This window comes from Dromaius novaehollandiae, chromosome 16 (genome assembly GCF_036370855.1).
Source record: "Dromaius novaehollandiae isolate bDroNov1 chromosome 16, bDroNov1.hap1, whole genome shotgun sequence".
In the NCBI taxonomy this organism is placed as follows: Eukaryota; Metazoa; Chordata; class Aves; order Casuariiformes; family Dromaiidae; genus Dromaius; species Dromaius novaehollandiae.
Window position 1 is genome coordinate 20067040 of NC_088113.1, and position 19973 is coordinate 20087012.

General features: G+C 37.7%; 1 protein-coding gene across 3 annotated transcripts in view; it reads right to left on the reverse strand.

Annotated features, from left to right (window-relative positions):
* Positions 1-19973, reverse strand: part of DNAJC5 (DnaJ heat shock protein family (Hsp40) member C5) — a 41233-nt gene that overhangs the window by 7795 nt on the left and 13465 nt on the right. The window contains exons 2-6 of one of the 3 annotated variants that reach the window (XM_064521642.1): positions 13892-13960; positions 12866-12980; positions 5045-5177; positions 2288-2501; positions 445-616 (exon numbers count right to left, since the gene is read on the reverse strand). In XM_064521642.1, the coding sequence (XP_064377712.1) occupies positions 445-616; positions 2288-2501; positions 5045-5151 (493 nt within the window). In that variant the 5' untranslated portion in view covers positions 5152-5177; positions 12866-12980; positions 13892-13960. Of the gene's footprint in view, positions 1-444; positions 617-2287; positions 2502-5044; positions 5178-8158; positions 8587-12865; positions 12981-13891; positions 13961-19973 lie in introns of those variants that run through there. The other 2 variants (XM_064521641.1, XM_026092827.2) reach the window with 2 other exon arrangements.

Consider the following 19973-nt stretch of genomic DNA (forward strand, 5'->3'; position numbering starts at 1 on the left):
GTACAGGACATAACTAGCTGGGTAGCAGTCTTGTTTCCTTTACACCTGACACAGTTTACAGAACTGCCTTGACACTTCCAATCCTTTGGGGTAAAGAATCCCTTTGTGGAATCACAAGAGTCTGGCTGGTATGTTATTCCAACAAATGTCGAAGGGAAGCTAAATGATGATCACCTACTTCTCCGAAGGGGACCTCTCCACGTTCAGTGAAGACCCACTGGGATTTCTGATGAGTTTACAGGAACTACATTTCTGGCTGTGGTGTTACCCAGTGCAACTGAGTCTTGTGCCACAAAAATAGTCACTCCTCCAACACACACACTACTAGAGATCTATGCCAAACTCCGTAAAGCACGCATTGCTCCTTAAATAGTAACACTGAGCACTAGGTGAGAGACTCTGCTATTATGGTAATTCTAGAAACCCCACAGCTTTTTCACCTACCCCTTTCATCTGACTGCAACTGTGCCTCCAAGTCCTCTGGAGAGACGTAGTATTCCTGCTCTTCACCTTCAGGAGGTTTAGGTTTACACTTCCCACAGCAACAATTACAGCAGCAACACAGACAGCAACAGCAATAGCAGCCTGTGATGAGCCCACAGAACACGAACAAGGCCTGCAGAGGGCAGAAGAGAAAGAAATATTTGTAACCTACATCTATCACACTGTAACCACTGAGTTGGTGAGAATCAGATATGGAAACCAGGGATGAAAAATAGAGCAATGTAAAGACATCTTTTTAGCTGCAAACTCTGAGATATATGCTGGCGATTGAATATAAAAAACGTGCAAAACTGGCTACAGCTATGATCATTTCACACTGAAGTGAATACTGATTTGCTAAAGTGAATACTGGTTCACCTGAAAAAAATTCCTAGAAATTAGGTTTAGAATGATCTGTTTTCTGCTACATATGCAAAAAGATAAGAGATACACATCTAAGAGGCATACCTGTACTGAAATCCAGAAGTACAATAGTCTAGAACAGATTGTAGCTTGCATTAATGTGCCTGGATTAGATTTACACTAGCTAGTGGAAATACAGATTGCAATGTGCCTACAGAAGCAGGAACTTAGACTTCCCAAAGGTTGCAGGCATGGCTGCAAAGCTCAGAAGTGCTGGGGCAAGAATGCTACCAACACCTGAGCAAGCCAACTTAAAATTAGCCAAGTTTGTCAGCGTGCCTATCACAGTCACAGTGGCAAAGGGCAAAATTAAAATATTCACACTAGTCACTGCATAATTGTTTGAAAAATAATTCTAAAGATAGCAAACCAGCATGGTGATATAACTATTCCCTTACCACAGGAAAATCGAGAGAGAGAAACAATGCTGGCAACAGTGAAGAAAAATGAACCCATGAAGTGAAATGCCAAGGCTAGGAAACAGTTCTAATCAGCCACAACGCATCATCACAAGCAACATCATTTCACTAAATAAGTAAGCTGGTGCAGTTATGGTTTCTTTCTTCAATTTCTTAGCTAGTCTTTTACTCATTGTATTGTGTGCAAACAGACTGCAACCATGTGAACTCTGAAATGCAAAAGCTCGAGAATGTGTGAGAAATGCATAGTCTATAGGTTGCTTGCATTCTTTTTGAATAAAAGTGGTAATTTTAAAATATATTACTTAAAATGATAGAAGCATATTATGATTAAAAGTGTTAGGAGTCCAGTAAAATATAGTAACTATTTGGTGCTGGAAAAGGACTCCCAGAAGGCCTCTATATAATCATTATTGTATCTACTATTCAATGCACACAAAAAGATAGTGTAAAGTATTTCTGAGGAAACATGAGCTTGAAGTGTCATTTGCTATACTAGTGACACTCAGGTCTGTTTCCGCTGCACCAAAACCAAAGATGGGCTAGTGAACAACTAATTGGATACTGCGAAATCAGAGAAAAGCTTCTGAGAAAGTTTGTTAGCACACTTCTTTACAGGATCTTATGTGTGGGCTCAAGTTTGCAGTCAGGAATCTTCTTGTAAGATCATTTAGCAGACACTACAAAAGAGCATACCCCTCAAAACCTCACTGCTCTAAATCCACTGGCAGGGCCCAAGCTTCTCTTAATAATGCAAGCTATTATTTAGGCCTGTATCATTGATAGACAGTAGAAAATTACTTCTGAACTAGAGATTGCAACACAGTAAGAGAAGGTGAAATTATCAGATGTCAGAGACTGGGCAATTTCCAAGAATAAACACAAACATTCAATTTCCAAATGGAGCTCTTCTAAAATTTTTAAATGCCAATCCAGAATAACTTTTTTGCACTTTTAATTACCTTTGCCCACCAGCTGGATAGGACGAAGTATGTGTTCACATTTTCTTCTCCAAACTGCTCTGCTACATACAGACCCAGAGAACCATACTTATCATAAATGTTTCTCTTCGTGGCGTCAGTCAATATCGCATGTGCATTATTGATCTCTTTAAATTTTTCTGCTGCCTCTGGATTATCAGGGTTCTTATCAGGATGGTATTTCAATGCAAGCTTCCTGAAGAAGGAAAAAAAAAAGGATTGTTATGGGTTAAAAACTGGGATTTGGGTTCCTGTTTTTTTGACTTTTTTTTTCTTTAATTCATTCCATTGTTTCAGATAGATAGCCTGTCACTCTTTCAAGGGAGACTCCTAAGTTGCAGTAGAAAATGTTTATACCACTATGGTTTCTTTCATCTCTGATTTGTTTCCCTCTTTATTCTTCCTTGGCTGATAGCAAAGGGCTAGAGCACAGGCTAGCTAAGTTCAAAGGACTCATTTCAGACTGCTCAAGTGGACTCTCAGAAGCCCAACGGAAAAAAAGAAGGACATTGAAGAGAAAGAGAAAGCATTCTGTTTTACCCTTCAGCTCCAGCAATTTACACCATAAAGTTTTACTTCTGCTAAAGCATGGACCAAGCTAACAGAAAAAAGACACACCACAAGCCCATGATATAGGATCAAAGGGTAAATATAAGCAAGCTACCACAGCTAGTCTGCAGTATCTGAACACAAAAATAGAACAGACAATAACTTGTGGTTAATTCACCAATTCCTGTGCAGGAACAGAGTATTTTTCAGTTCAAGGCTTGCTAAAATAGAACACGCTTTCAGAGTTTCGAGATATCAGGAAATCACAATGTACCTCCCTAATCGTTTTACATCTCTTACAACTAAATGACAGCAGTTTACAGTCCCCTTGAGGTCTCTGAACATAGCACAACACTTCAGACTAAGTGTGAATAAATTAGAGAGTTCAGGCATTGTCCAAGCAATAAAAGAAGTCAGCTGAAATAACTGGCCAAACACCTTCTACATGAACACAGAAAAACACCATTTTGAAGTTTGAGCCATTTGTGCTCTGAAGTAGAAAAACGGTACAGAATTCTATGCAAATAGTTCTCCATCACCAAAAAAGGTACTTGTCCTACAGAAAATGACCACGAGAGCCCTGCATTTGAGAAATACCCTAAAAGCCGGCACAGCAGTTAACACATGACAACTCTGAGGTTAAAAAGTATTTAGATAAACACAAAATAAGGATTTGTGCAAGCCCACATTTGCATATACACACAAAGGTATCGCAGCGTTCAAACAATATATTGAGTGTGCACTTGAAACACTCTAGAGCTGTAAAAGATGTTGCTTGGGAGAATAATTCCCAGAGCTGCCATTAATGCCGCAGTCTCAGCGAGGACTGAAATAATCACAGTTTTTATAATTACAGAGAAGTTATGTAAACTTCATTGAAATGGCTTGGCTACTATCAGGCTGCAATAGATAAATATTTTTCATTTGCCATTTCCTACATGTACACAAACTCCATAGCCCACAGGCCAGCAAAGGATGTTCCAGATCCAGTGGAGGGAGGGAGGGAGGGAGAGAGAGAGAGAACAAAAAAGAAAGAAAAAAGAAAGAAAGAAAAAGAAAAGGGAGCTGGGTCAAACCTCCTTTTATAAAGAAACAGCAGAGAAAACAATATTAGAGGAAGTTTCAGGTAAGTATGAAGCACTACATTCCATCCCAGGATTCTGGAGTGTCCTCATTCCAAAAAAAATCTTTGGCAGTTTTTCCCAATGAGGTAATATTATCTCCCAGCTGCTAAGGCTGCCTCAAAACCTCCAGTTAAAAATTTTTAGGAAGACGCAGATAATTTTTGAGAGTCTGTAAGCCCATTTATTCACAGATTTCACTTTGCAACTACCATCAATACTAAGAAGTGACTTTACAAGGGAAAAAGTCATGGTAAGTGTTAAAGACTAAAAGAAGAGTAATTCTGAAAAGAGTATCCTCAAGTGAAGATTACTACTGACCCCTAGTGTAATGTTAAATCCATTGCCACTAGTCAAACAGTCAGAAAACAAGCTCGTATTTAAGGTAAAGCAGCAACCGCATATAAGCAGATTTGGGGAGAACGGGGAAAAGGGGACAGTTGCAGTACTCTTTTTGGGTTTTTAACTGGACAATGTGAAGCTATTTCATGTGTCTGACCCTTTAAGAAAAGAAATAGAGTAAAAGCTCCTCTTTTAAAAAAAATCACCCCACTGACAGATTAAGACATTTTGAACACATTTAATAGAAAAAAAAAATCATTGTTGATGCTAAGTTTTCATCCTTATTTGCATCTTTAATCCACACCTCACTGTGCCAGAATTAAAACTGATGGACAAAAGAACAGTATTACACTGCTGTGGTCTCTGTAAGCCAGACAGGAAGCTATGTAACATAAAAGAAGAATTTAACACTGATCTCCACTGGCTTAAACCTTTGTTCAACTTCACATAAAAAACTTCCAGAATGGTACCGTGTACTTAAGAATTTAACCTACTACAGATAAAATTTTAAAAATTTAAAAATTTCCATGTGAAGTCTAGGCACATTTTCACAGCTTTTTTTCTATGAGAAGCAGCCAGGTATTCTCATCTGCTTTTTGTTACATACTCATCTTGCAAAAGGTTTAAGTTAATGAACTCCAGTCTGCACATAAATACCTCATTTGTCAAACACTTCATTAAAGCTCTTTGTGTTATTTTGCAATCAGTGTGAGACTTGAAACTTTACCTGTATGACTTTTTAATATCGTCAGAAGTGGCATTCTTGTCCAGTCCTAGCACATGGTATAATGATTCTCCAGAGGTAGACAGCGAACGTTGCCTCTGGTCTGCCATCTTGAACTAACAACCTGAACAGAGAACTGTCCCCAAACAAACAAAAAACAAACAAACAAACGAAGATTAAGAAATGCTTGAACAAAACAGGACACAGACCTCATTCATCAAATCAGCTTTCAAACCAGAGTTTTCACATAAAAATCCAATTTTACAAGGTTTAAATGGGCTTTGAAGGAAAAAAAGCTTGAACACTGTGTAACTTAGGAAGTTACAGAATCAGTGAATTATCAGTGAAAACAACTATCACCTTCAGCACAACTCCAGGCACTACAGAATCACCAGTGTAAATAAAATTCAATTCTATTCCTTTCAAAAACCTGAAATCAACAGCTGAGGTATAGCTAACAGGTATGCACTATACATCCCTAAAGCTACTTCATCTTCTTTCTTAGTATTATTATTTAGATAATTTATTACTGATAATACCTATAAGAACAACTTGACAACAGACAGGTTGCTATTGTGCTGAGGCTGTCTTTTTGCACTGTACCTGTATGGAGCTAAGCAGAAAGATAGATTTCATAAGCTACCTAGAAATGAGTTACTCAACCTGACTGTTTCATTTAAAGCACTATGCAAAAATACTATCCTGGCAACTGCGAAGAAACAAGCCCCTTGTTCACTCACCATACAAGCTGTGCAATGAGAGCTTTTCCAGACTTCCCAGTAACACATCACTGTCCCAATGTGAATAACTTTATGCTCAATAGATCTAATCATCTCCATCCACAGTAGCTACATATCATAAAAAAGACCACCTATACGAGCAAACAAGCATGAGATATTGCCTTGCCATCACTATCCATAGGGGCTGCATTTGAAGACCTTGGAAGCCATAAGCTCTATATCATTACCTCTCTCTGGTTCCTTCTGACTTTAAAAATAACTTAAAACAAAGCATTTAATAAACACATCATAACAGCTTTGATAAATGGAACACAATAGACTAGGTTTTAAGACATCACAATTCATATAAATAAATTATCCAACTTTGGGCAGAGCGTATCTTCATGATACCAATCACGTCAAATAAACTCAGTACAGCCAGAAATTCCAAACCCTTAGGTATAAAACACTGTGTAAAGCAGAATACCACTTTCTCAAATGGATCTGCTTCGTTCAGTCCTAAGGCAAAACTCCCTACTGATGGTCCAATAGCAAAATAACCCAAATATTTATTCTGAAGGGAAAGTTCACAGAGACCCAACAAAGTGTTTATTGCAGAAGCAGCACTGACAGTTCCTGTCCTTTAAAAGCTACTCTGGCTCTCTAAAAACAAAATATTACTGAAATTGGTAAAACACAAAAAAACAGTATTGATCTCTACATGTAAATCAGTTATTAATCCCACCTGAATGCACAACAACTAAAATATTTGGCAATGAGATCAAAAAAGAAGAAAATTCTGGGGAAAAAAAAAATTGTCTCAGGTAGGAGAGCTATCTGGAGGACAACTAGAAGAAAAGAAATTGTAAACAGCTTCATTTTCCCTTTTCCTTTGCCTGGAGAAGGCCTATATATCTCACACTAATCATCTAATAATAACTGAAAGCCCAGGGTAAACTAAATTGCATACTCTTTGTGATGCTAAAGAAACCTCCACCACCTCCCAAAAGCCCCAGCCTCTCCTCAGTGGCACCGAGTCAAGCAGAATCCTTTAAACCAAATTCAGTGTGACGAGGCCTGTGCATCCCACTACGAAAAAAGAGAACAGCTGCCCAAAGAGGAGGCAATCTTCCCTCTAATAATTTAGAGTAGTGGATCAACATTTAACATGTGCTCTAGTGAAATGATAGTACTTGAATGTGAGTTAACCTCCCAGTCTAAATTCAAATATGAAAGACCCTAGAGGTCTCCCCTGGGACAGGCCACTGACAGACACTCTACGCCTCTAACATCCTTAGGAGATTAGCATTTGCCACTCTTTAGCTGCAGAACCGCAGCACGGATGAGCATCGAAGAGAAGACTATTGGCTATTTTTGGATTATGTCATTACAGTTAGCCCACACCAGATTATGCAGTCTTTGAAAAAGATATTTAAAGCACCAGACTTTTCTAATTTAACCCTTTATCTTCTATAATTAAGTTAATAACTTTAGCATTCAAATGGCTACCTAAAACAAATGTGCTAAGAGGCTGCTTCCTTCACTACATGTTTCTTTAGTGCAAATTAACTGAAAGAACTGGATGCATTTCCACTCCACAGAGAAAACAAGCCCTCTTGCTATCCCAGCAGAGAAAATCCCTCAGTACTCTTAGCATCTTATTCCTGAGGCATCTGTGTCAGCGTCAGGCCGTCATCTCACTCAGTTCAAATTTCCAGAGAAAACAAAGTTTAGATAAAAGAATTACAAAAAGTACAGGATTATGTAAAAACAAAGATGCAAGGATAATAATAATGCAGAAAAACACTGAGAATACTTTTGTTTTAGTGTTCAAGTCCACCTGTGCTGAAAGCACATCCAAGTGTACCAATCTGGATAACATATAACAAACAAGCAGCCAAGTACGTAAGTCTAAAGTCTTTTTAGTCCAGCCACCATATTCTGAGCATTTTCTCTGTAATTGCAGTCAATACTGAACTTTGTTGCAATCACTTCTACATAGTTATTTATTGATGTGCATTCACACAGACCCCTAATTTGCTCACATCACTTTCTCAATAGCTCTCTCCAAGATGCAGCTTGCCATACTTTCCTATGATTCATACACAAATCCCTTTGACAAACCTGATGAAATTCTAACCCTGTCACCCGATTTCTTTACAAGTGAAAAATATTCAGATAAAATTCAAATGGCTGAGGAAAAGGAAAACAAAAACAACAAAAAAAAGAAATTTAACAACTAGATCTTTTTGGAAGATGTTTTCTTTGAAATTTTAAAGTAAAAAAAACAAAACCAAAAACTTTTGCTGGTTTAAGTAAATGTCTGCTAATGTTCTGGCAAGCCTATCATTTGGAAGGTAGAGAAATGTTGTCACGCAACCACCACAGAAATACGCACCTTTTTGCTGACCACAGGACTAGAAATGGAAACTTTCTCTGGATCCTCCCCATCTAAACATTTCACCAAAACACAATAAAACTTTCTGTTAAAGAAAAGATTAATCTTCCAAAAATTGTTTAACGTTTGAGAACACCTCTCCTGGACTAATAGGGATGCTCCGCTCAGCAGTTCACCCAGCAATTTGCACTGGCTGGGGATGTTGTGATTTGAATAACTGGTAGTACTGGGCTCAGATATCTATCACTAGGCTTCACTATGGAATTGCCATCAAAGGTCAAAAGTCAATTCACCCAAAACGACCAGTAATCACAATAAAAAGGGCATTAGAAGCAATTATTCAACCTCACCATTATTTCTCACTGATTATCTAAACATTTTCACCTTAGAATGACCATGCCTTTGTTATTCCTAAATGCAAAGAGACGTGTATTTCAAAATTAAACCTGCTTCGACTGCAGGGAGAAACTCAAAAGTCTTCCCTCCCTGAAAGCACAACAGTCATAGACAGCATTTTAAATATCAGCTAATGGTCTTGTTTCTTTTGGTGCTAGCAGTAATAAAACTAACAGAAGAGGCTCTCATGTTAAATACTAGAGGAAAGGTTTCCCAACAGCACATTACTGCCACTGACATTAACAAGATCCGTAGATATCCCCCCAAACCCTGACAGTGTAAATACAGTGCAACCTGTTAGGATGTGCTGCTAATCCTTGTGTATGAGAAACAGTAGTGTTGAATGAAAAATACATGAATGAATGAATCATTTTGTATCTATACAAGCAGATCAGTAACATAGCTTCTGACATTTTGCTGATCAGCCTGCATAACACAGCCACTGATACCATCTCGTACTGTTGCTACGCCTCACAAAAAACACACCAATTCTGTTCCTACCAGTACCTGGGTACCACTACGCTTTTTAAGGTGCGACCAGGTGGCAGGGAGATGGATATGGACATTAGACTTCTCTTATCTACCTCAGAGTCTATGGTTAATACTTATCTGCATTTGGCTTTCCCAACTTTAATTTAACATTGGGAACCACGTCCAGTGTCTTTAAATGGAATATACCTGCTAAACTAGTCAATTCACATCTAATTTCCCTCAAATCATCAGCAGCAGCTCTGGTAAGTTTAATTAAATGCTACTTAATGAGGAAGCTATAAATTAATGAAAAAAAAAAAAGCTGTAAACCCTAATGCTTTGGTTAAGATCTCAGGATGTAAGAAAAACATATCCCAAATCAAGAAGGTGAAGATGTGGTTAGGGAGAAAACCTCTTTTCTTTTCCTCCTTTTAAAGGATAGTGTTAAGCTACTGAAAAGTTTCTGCATGGGAGGAAAACTACTGACAGCTCAGAGAAACAATACAACTGATGCACTTATTTGGGCATTATCTGATTCAGTGAAAGGAAAAATACTTCAGGAAAGAAAGAGCTCTGCATAACACCCTAGGCATGCCTCCGCGAGACGGCCGTTGCGCTGGTGCAGCCAGCGGCCAGCCGGGCTGCGGCCTCCCTGCCCCCTCTCCCGCGGCTGAGGTCGGAGACCCGGGATCCTGCCGTCGCGCTGGTAATCTAGCTAATCGCCCGGGCCCGCTCCAGCCGGCCGCACCGGCTCCCCCGCGCAGCTTCGCCTGCTCCCTCCGGCTGAGACCACCAGCTCTTCCCACAGCCTTCCCAGAAGCTGCTCGCAGGCGATGAGCATCCTGCCGACCGCTTGTTCGCAGCATCCAGCCAAGAGAAGATCGTCTCTCTCTCCACTATCTCACTGCCCTCCTGACAGGCTATTTCTCAGGGACCTGTGGGATTAATCTAAGGTCAGGATTAAAAAAAAAACCAAAAAAAACCCAAAAAACCCCCAAAAACCCGGTTGAGATTTTACATGTTAGTTTAACTTTTCCAAAGAAGGTATTGCCTGAAACTGGAAGTCTGAGGGCATTATGAACATTTGTGACGTTTAGGTTGTTAGAAGTCTCTCTCTATTTCGGCATAAGCTTTCTTTAAAAGCAATCCAAAACGCCCTCGGTGCACAGATGCTGCAGGTATACACTATGTTCTGTTTAATAAACTCTCCACTGTTAAATTAGGACTAACTTGTTTTGTAAAAAGTGAATTCAGTTTGATCCAGGCTATGTCTATCAGTGTGTAGGCTGCTGTCAAAAGTGGAGAGACACACAGGAATAAAATTTCATACTGCTACGATCTTCAATCATTTCAGACCCAAAAGTTCAGCTTATCTGGAGTTCAGAGCCTAGTCTAACAGGGTATTTGTATTTATTTTCAAATTTGTTAAGAAATGGTCAAGTATACCATAGCAGAAGAATGGAGGAGGACAAGGGGGTAATAAGAATTCATCTGGGAAGCTCTGTTATTTAAAAAAACAGAACAGGTCAAGTCTTACTACGATGTGTGTAGTCCTTGGCCTTTCAAATATGGGGCAGAATAAGACAGACAACCAAGGTGGAAGTTATTCAAGTTTAAAATTGCATCAGGATATTATCTACCCTGCTATTTTACAGCTGGCTCTAATTTACAACACTGAAAGCTGCTCAGGACTTTTAAAAAGTGGTGTATCCAGCAGTAACAAGCCATCTGCTATACGTCCTAACTAAGCAGGATTTCCTGAAGAGGTCTCTCTCAGAAGGCTATGAAGAAAAGCAATCCCTTGGATTAAACAGCATAATTTTTAATCATTTGTGTACCCAAATGTCCTGCATTAGTCAGCTTTAACAGAAAATGTAACTGTAGCATAACACAAAAAGTGTAATTGGTACCATCTTGATTGAAAGACTTAGATTAAACCTGATATATTATATGGAAACCAGTCTTAACATTTGAAGCTTATAAATGCTAAATTGGACCTTGGAAAGACTAATTTTCTTTTTAGTTTCCCAAAAAGAGTTATATCTAATTTTGAACCTGTTGGCTTACTTCAATCAAACCGACTAAGAAGGCAAAGGTCTCTGAAAGGTTTCATGAAATTGGTGACATCTTTCTTTGTGTCAGGTCTGCTGCTCTTCAAACCCTTTTGTAAGCCAAAACAGCAAACTATTATTCCAGCCAAGAAAAATGGATAGTTCTCTCTCATTCCTGGGAATTAAATAATCTCACTGAACATTCCAATGAGTGACAGCACCAAAAAGGGTGACAGCAGATCAGACGGTGGCCAGAAGCAGAGAGGACTAAAACTTCTCCCTTTTGTCAACAGCAAACCTCCAAACTGGATCAGCCACGTTTGACAATTCAGCTTTAGATCAGCTAAGCTAACAGTTAACTGCCGGCAGAAAAGGCAGTCTTGCTTTCCCTCCCAATCCCGGCTGCCTATTTCTACTCCTTCCAGGGCAACGGCTCTTGCATTCATCCAACCCCAGCGCAAGCCAGCGCAGCGAACGTAACTGGAGGGAGCGGGGAGAAGAATCAACTTTCCCCCAAAAGCACGCTTATTTCTGTGGTGGGAAGGAGGTTTCTTATACTATTCACACAGCGAACAGATGCTTTTAACAACACTGAACCACAGAAGTCAGATCACTGCTGGCAGGAAACAGCCTTATAGCAATAAAGCCACGGAGGGCTAATTCAATGGACAGTATCAACAATATTTCAGCGTCATTAGCATTTGAAAGCAGACTAACAATGGCAGCTTTTCATTTTGCTTCAAGGCTGCAGCATTAAATATTTATTCACTAACAAACTTTCAGAAACTGTAAAATACCAAGATGCCTAAAATATCAATTTCCGCATTTCAAATTAATTTTGTACTTTTTTCCATACAAGTAATAAAGGCACAGCAGCTCACTCCAACTTCCTCACTGGAGGCATGACTTCTTTTAAAAGGAGTTGAAGATGTTCAGCACCACTGATAAATCTGACTGTCCTTCAACCACAGGGAAGTTCCCAAACCTTCTTAACAGGGTAAGCAACAGGCAGCATAGCATTTTTTGAACAGAAAGCCATTAACAGGAACTGTCTGGCTCTCTTTTGCACCCTATTTTGTTAAAATGAGGAACCAAATGAGGAACTATTTTACAGGACATTCTTACCCTATGCTAAAATGTCCTGCTCGAACTGGAATACGTCATTTCAGTGAAAATACCAAGCTCACCAGACCCCACAGCGTCTCCTTCTTGAAAGTTTTCTTTGGGTTTTTTGGTTTGTTTATTTTTTGCTTTTGTTTTAAATCAAGGCTAAAAACACCTTGTTGCCCAAGACATGCCAAAATACCATGAATCATGTACACTCCTAGAGCCTTATATCCCATAATATCTAACTGCATAGCTATGGGAAAATAAATCTAGTTATTGTACTAGAGTATTCTGCTCAGAGATGTTTGCTCATTCGCATTAGACGCTAAGGATACTTGGAAGTTTACCTTAATAAATAATCTGATGGGGGAGGGGGAACTAACCAACATTAACTTTAAAAATACTCCTACAGCAGGATGTTGCAGTAAAACATTCACCAGAAGTTTTAGTTTTCTTAATACCTGCATATTCATAAATTAAAGTTACTAGAAATCAAACCATGAATGCGTGCACCAATGCAAAGATTTTGGCAGACCTTCAAATACATGCTGTCCAAAACGATTTTAGCAAGGGTCTGTCTTCAATGTTGGGAATCTGGCTGCTACCAGTGGTGCTGAAAACTGGAATGCTGCTGTAACAGACACGAAATCCACCATCTTGTGACTTGGTAGATGATACTTACCCGCTAGATAAAGGACAATGGAGAGTCATTAACCTTAATGGATACACTCTATCCAAATTGCAGGAATGCAAGCGAGTTTGGTTGAAACCAGAAGAACCAATCCTTCCGAGTCTTTCTACATGTAGCCAGTAACACAGAGAATAGAGAAATTCCCAAAAAGGGACAGATAAGAAACAACACGAAAGAGAAAGAAAAGAAACTCAAAGCCATGCAGGAATTGCTGGACACAAAAAGAGAACGCTGCTTTCCTAGCACAGCCCAATATAACTGAGGCACCAACTGTCTTTAATACGTACTACATGTAACGTTACTATTTGTAACATAAGGCCTAGGTGTCAAGCTTTTTGCAATGATAAAAATTGTAATAGTGTATTAGCAAATGATTAAAGAGCCCAGCTTGGAAACGGTTTATCCACTTTTACAAAAATTACATCAGTTGATGCTTTATTATACAAGTTCATGAAGCACTAGAATATTTTGGGCAAGATGTGTATTCCACAAGGCATTTCTGCCAACTGACCACCTTTTGCCTCATAAAATATAATGCCAATTATATTTAAGATTACCAGCTTTTCAAAGATTTCCAATGCAGAAGACTAAATACAGGTGTTAATCTTAAATTACTTTGTCTCAATCACTATTTACTAGTAAAAGTCTATATAAAAAAAACACCAAATCGCAAAACATATTAGTAAATATTGATTTATCCCCAAAATGAAATAGCACCACTCCCCTCTGCATCCTGTCCATCTGTCTTAGATTAATTAAGGGTGGTTCTCATGATCTGGTATTTTTCTAGGGAAAAAATTCATTTTTGAAGGGAAGAGGAGAGAAACACATATACAAGATTGTATTATCAACAAAAATACTTGAAAGGCATTTTCAACTTGGCTTAGTGAGGTATTAGAGAAATTTCTATGTGAAATTTTGAACTTTGTTCCTTCAGCGTTATTTTGCATTTAATTGAGGGGGTTTTTGTTTTTTCGATTTTTTTATGCTATAGGAAGTAAAAAATCTGTTACTTACCTGGGATCTAGTTTGACTATTTCAAAGGTAAGTGGTAACGGCTTCCACACAGCTCTAAAACTGGATCTCCTAAAGATAAAACAAAAGCAAATCATAACTTGTTACAAAGTTATCACCACCTTGTTTTACTACAACCACCCTTTCTTTGTGCTATGCTGAAGATAACAGATGGAAGTGAAATAGCAAAAAAATTAACCCTCCATACTTATAAAGAATTTTCACTTAAAATGGATAAATATTGAAGCCATTGGAAATCCAGATGTGTTCTGCAGTTTGAGCATGTTTAACAGCCATACACCTTCCTATACTGTCTGTTAGACTGCTGACCATGTTACATTTTGAAGGCTGCTTTTTAGTATTTCCCTTGTGCTTTCATTCAAACAATACCTTGCTGGTATACTAAAACAAACCTGATTTTTTTATTGTCCAAGATACTTTATGCTGCAGTAATTCTTCACAGTGTAAATACTTACGTTTAGAAATGATCAGCTGTCAAGGTAAGCTGCAAATATTTTAGAGCATATATTCAAGAGTCCTATGCTTTTATCTGTAGCTTCAGCATCATCTCACAGACTTTTTACTACATGATGGACAAACACATACACAAAACAAGGACATCAGTCACACAGATTACAATAGTTCTTGCATGATCCAGAGCAATAGTTATCTGTTTAAGACTTTAGGCTTTTTTGTCCTGGGCACATATATCTGTACTTAGAGAAGCGTGTTTTTGAAGTCCTGATAATCTGCAATGTTGTTAGAGAAAGACTGCTAAAGAAGCTTAAACTAATACAATGGACTGCGAGCTGTGGCACATGAGAAGCAGGAACACATCCTATTCTGCCACACTTGTGAGGGAGCAGCAAGACCCGGGCAGTGAACAGGGCTAACAGCAGCAGAAAAAAAACTCTTCAACATCCCAAAAAGCTTTAGTGGAGTTTGTGTGTAAGATGCCTTCACCAAAAAAAATTTTTAAATTTAAGTATACCTGTCTTCACAATTTATTAACAGCACCGCCGCTGAGATGAAAGAGCATTGCAAATATACGGAGTAGCTGAATTTCACTGTGCCAATTTTAATGCCACTTCACATTGCAGCATTAAAATCGGTAATGTGCATAAATTGCAGAGCAACCATTAACTCGTTTTGCCAGGTCAAACTTCTATCAGGAAAAATACAGTTTTATGCTATTCGCATTCCCTTCTCCTGAAGCAGATTACACGCAGAAGGTGAAACCAAGCAAGTCCCACTGCAGTATATATAGAGGAAGGTGAGAAGATCCAACAACACAAACTACTACTTTTTTCAGTGGTCAAGGCCAAGTTACAAAGATTACTGTGGATCACCTGTCACATGAAAATCGGAGAATGAACACACAAGAGAACCCTCTAAAAGCTAGATGATGTTACTGAAAAACTTAGGGAAAATTACTGCAAAGAATTAAAACATCTTTCTGATTAAACAGGTCCAGGATAAATCTAATCCATGTCATTAATCACAAAGTCATTTATGCAACAGATTACTGTTCAATAAACTTCACAAGTGGGACTTCAGAGCAGCTCTTAGCTGGCAAATCATCATCCAAAATCCTTTCAACAGTTCATAAAGCAAAAGCTCTGAATGATCTTGAACCCCCCCATTCAATTCACAAACAGACCTTTCACAAATTTGGAGGTTTTGGTGCGGCAACGAAAGAAGGACAATAGACAGGTATCCCGTAACAACCAGTAATCATTTACATAAGTGATTACAGAATTTGTTTTTTGTAATTTTTAAGAGACAGTTATTTTTAAGAAGCTAATTAATATTAGTAACATACCCATAAATGAATGAGAATGAACCAATCCACAAGAAAAAAATAAGTCTAGGGTTGAAAGATCTACTTAGTTCATTTGATGGGTATGGGAAAAGGACTTTTCCTGAAAAATGAGAGGTAGTGAGTGCATAACCTGCATGTAAAATTTAAAGTTTCAAACTCAAACAGTGCATGTGCAATATTAAAAGCTGGACTATCTTTCAGATGCAAAATGTTATGAATTTTGTGAAACTATAGAAGTTTCCAGGTTCTCTTCCCACAGTTTCCTTCATTACAAAGTAATCTACAACAGAAACATATCAAAAGTGATCTTAGAAAGCTGCAGAGTGATAACAAAAGTCTTATCAATGAGAATTATGGTCCAGGTCCCTAGGACCTTGGGGGACTAGAACAGACTTATTCAGAAGGAAGAGACCATGAACAGTGTGTATGGTCACTGTAAATCTTTTCTTTTAATCTCTAGCTAGCAGATGCAAAGTAATTTTTTTTTTTTTTACTGTACCTTCATACCTAGATGAAGACGATCTTTAGTGTTATCTGCAATTCTGTTTCAGTCAGCAACTTGAGTTAAACAAGTTTTTGTCAGCCAAACTGGGAAACAGCTACAAAATGCTTAATTTATGAATCTACATAGCTGAAAAATCTACAAACAGGACAAACAAAGCCCAAATGGACTTGGGAGATTTGCTTATACTTTTGACAAAATTAATTACTGCCCTAAAGTCAGAGTTTGGCATCCAAAGAAGTAACTGAAGATTCAATGATACATGGATAGCAGTTTCAAATAGTTCAACTACAACAAGATACCAGCCCAGACCTGATCAAAACTGTCAGAAGAGAAGTCTTTATTTTATAGAAAACGTACATAATACCTAGCCACATATGAAACAAAGAATACAAACAAAAGCCACCTTTTATCTTAAGAACAGATGCAAGGAGCAAAATTTTCTTCTCTCTGAACTATGCCACTATGAAGTTTCACCAACAGTACTAAGCGTGATTTATAGCTGGAAATAACAAAACAAAACCAAAATAAATTCCAAAGGAAACAAATTTTGATAAAAATCAAAGCATATGAAAAACTCCAGCCAACTCTTTCGAATCATCTCCCGCTTCCCACATCCTCCCGTGCACACTCCCTGGCAGCACCACAGCCACCTGCAGCACAGATTTCTGGGGTTTTACTCACTTGGGTTTCTGTTGCAACTGGCAATTCTAATTTAGTGACTCAGGAGTGTTTTGATCTACACATCCAATCTCATTATGCAGTAGGTCAGCTCCGCTGACCCAGAGCTCTACATAATACCCTGCCTGTAATTACTTGTAAATATCTTCTCTCAAAATACAAACAAATGGAGAGAAAATGAACAGACAGAAGCCAGTAAAGAAATGAAAAGTGTTTAAAAATCATGGTTAACGGATGTTTTCTAGTTTCAAGAAAACAAAGACCACAGAAAAAAGAATTCTGAGAAAGGAAAGGGAATAAGCAAATGCTTAAGAGGCCCAGAACATTTAAATAAGTATGAAAATCAAAAGGAAAGATTAAAGAATGACCACTGTAAGATAACAACAGACAGCAAGGCTACATGGAAACAAACTTCAGCAACATATTAAAATTATGGAAAGAAGTTTTACCGCACAAGTGAAGAAATATGTTTAGGAAGTTTACCTGTTCTTTCAACTGTATTGCTCATTCCAAAAGCAATTCCACTAACTTCATTTGTTCTGCAAATTTGAACCTCCTTTATCCAACATTTATTATGTTTTCCCCATATATTGTGACCATAAATAGTGTTTAGCATCCTTTCTTTCCCTAGCCAAGAAATAAATCCAAACTTTTCCTTTTGGAAATCCGTCACATTCTCTTGTCTATTCTTTGTGATAAAAAGCTTATCTGTTTCTTCTGTTTGCCCTCATCTCCACTGACATACACAGAAGAACCACTTTTATTTAACAGTTCTATTAACAGAATTGTCATCATCCCACTTTGTATGTTGTTAACAAAGAGAGAGAAGTATCTGTAGAATACCCATCATAGCTGACAAGTATATGAAGAATCAATGCTGCAACAAAGACAAAAAAAACCCCACAAACTAAACAAAATAAAAAACCAAACTCTTGAGTCTTTATTTTTCCATTTTTGTTTGCTTGCATGATTTACAAAATGAATCAGTACTAGAAGAATGACATGAAGAGGCTGAAGGTAAAGCACATTGCCTCGTAAGTGCAACTCAGGAGATTGATCGTGAAAAGTGTTTTAAAACAATATTCTAGCTGCCTTAAAATAGTCAGCTTTTACTTGTTTATTGAAGGACTAGCACTTACTATTTCATGAAAGCATCCAAGAGTGAATCTTACATAGATATCTATCTATAGCTATCTATCTATATTGTACTTTAATGACAACACAAAGCCTCTTGGCTAAATTTTACTGTTCATAGTCCTTTGCTAAAGATCATGCAAGAAACCTCCTATCCTTGGAACAGAATGTTTTTATATTTCTTTTACACTAGTAAAAGTCCTATAGAGGGCAGGTCTTACAAGCACTACAAATCAGAAGAATTATTTTACTCCATTGCAACGTACAAATATCAGTATCTAAGGGTTGTACTTTAAGTCATGAGATCCATGCCTTACTAAAGTTTGAATCAAAACTTTTGTCAAGAAAAAAGCACAATTACAAAAAGTTGCACACAAACACTTGCAACTTGAATCATGCACAGCATACACTTATTCCAATCAGTTTTAACAATTAAGCCCTTATGTAAAGCCAACCTAGTATTCAGCAAATGAATCTCAAACACATACAACTTTGTTGTCCCCTCCACCCCCAAAAAGGAGCTCTAGTAAGACCAAATTCATTTGCCTTTGAAACAGAAGATACATCTCCAACGGTCAAAGATTACGACTTTAAAATATCAGCTAAAATCTCTGAAGTATGAGGTACAAAAGAAACAGAAACACAGAGTAATAAAATAAATGAAATCCAGGACAATACAACTCTGCTAAATTCAAATCCAAATTGATTTAACAGCCATCATTAACCATTGAAACAGAGGTTACACTGAAACTTGTGACAAACTTGACTAGAGCGATACAAGTGTTGTCTCTCTAATAAGCTTAGCGGATTAAAATTTAGCCATTTAAGTCTGATTGACCAACTTGTTATAAAGACTTGTGACCTTGTGCACTATACAAAAGTAAGATTCAAACCTACTAAAGAAGGGCTTTCAAATCAGGAAGAAAAATATTTAAAGCATTAGCTTCACATTTTCCATCCTCTTCTCTCAGCTAAAAGAATTACTCTTTAAAACCCTGTGTTTTTAAGTGGATACCTTACTTAAGATTCCATTGCTCCTATTTAATTCTGCAGCAAAATTTAATTATTGTTTATGGCATTACAGTCATTTGTACGGCAGAGTACAAACATCACAAACTACATACGCTATACAAACTTCACTCCATTTACTTACCCAGCTATTTAAAAATTTATCGGAAACAAGTAGTTCTGTTTGCTTGCCTCAGTATTACTCTTAATTGTTTCTCCATATAAACTTATGCAGTGTTTGAGTCCTTGCACCTACTCACAGCAAATTCACTAGAATATATCAGAAAAAAAACACAACATTCACTTGAGTAGACTGATAACGAAGTATCTTATTTCCCCTACAAAATACCCTACACTTTCTAAAAAGTATTTATACAGAAGCATAGCTATGTTCATACTAGTCAAGTTGAACTATTTCAATTAAAAACAAAAAACCCCACATTGCTAATAACTATACCAATACGGGGAAATCATTAAAACTTTAAAATATAGACAAAGTCCTGGAAGACAAATGGTAAGTTTACTCAAGTAAAAATAGGATTTATACTGTCACAAAGCAGCTGTAGATAAGAAACCTAAAGATTTTAAAGCGGTAATAAAAGCAAGAATTGCAAAAGGGAACAAGTCTATTCACCCATGTGACAAAGGGTTCAACAAATTGGATCACATTGTTAAAATACAGCCACTGAACTCTGGAAAGACTATTCCAACTGGCTTGCTACTTTTGGCAGGTTAGGATGAGTTTTCTATTACTTGAAGGAATAACTGTACAATAAATACACAGAAAAGCGAGACAACTTTACATGGGTTAAGGGGACACAGCTGATCTAATCAGCAGCTTCTTACAGCACAGACAATTTTTGCCTGGTCAAGAATAATTAGAATGAACAAAGTAGGATTGTACAGTACTAAAAAAGGCCTATAACCAGTCTAAAAAA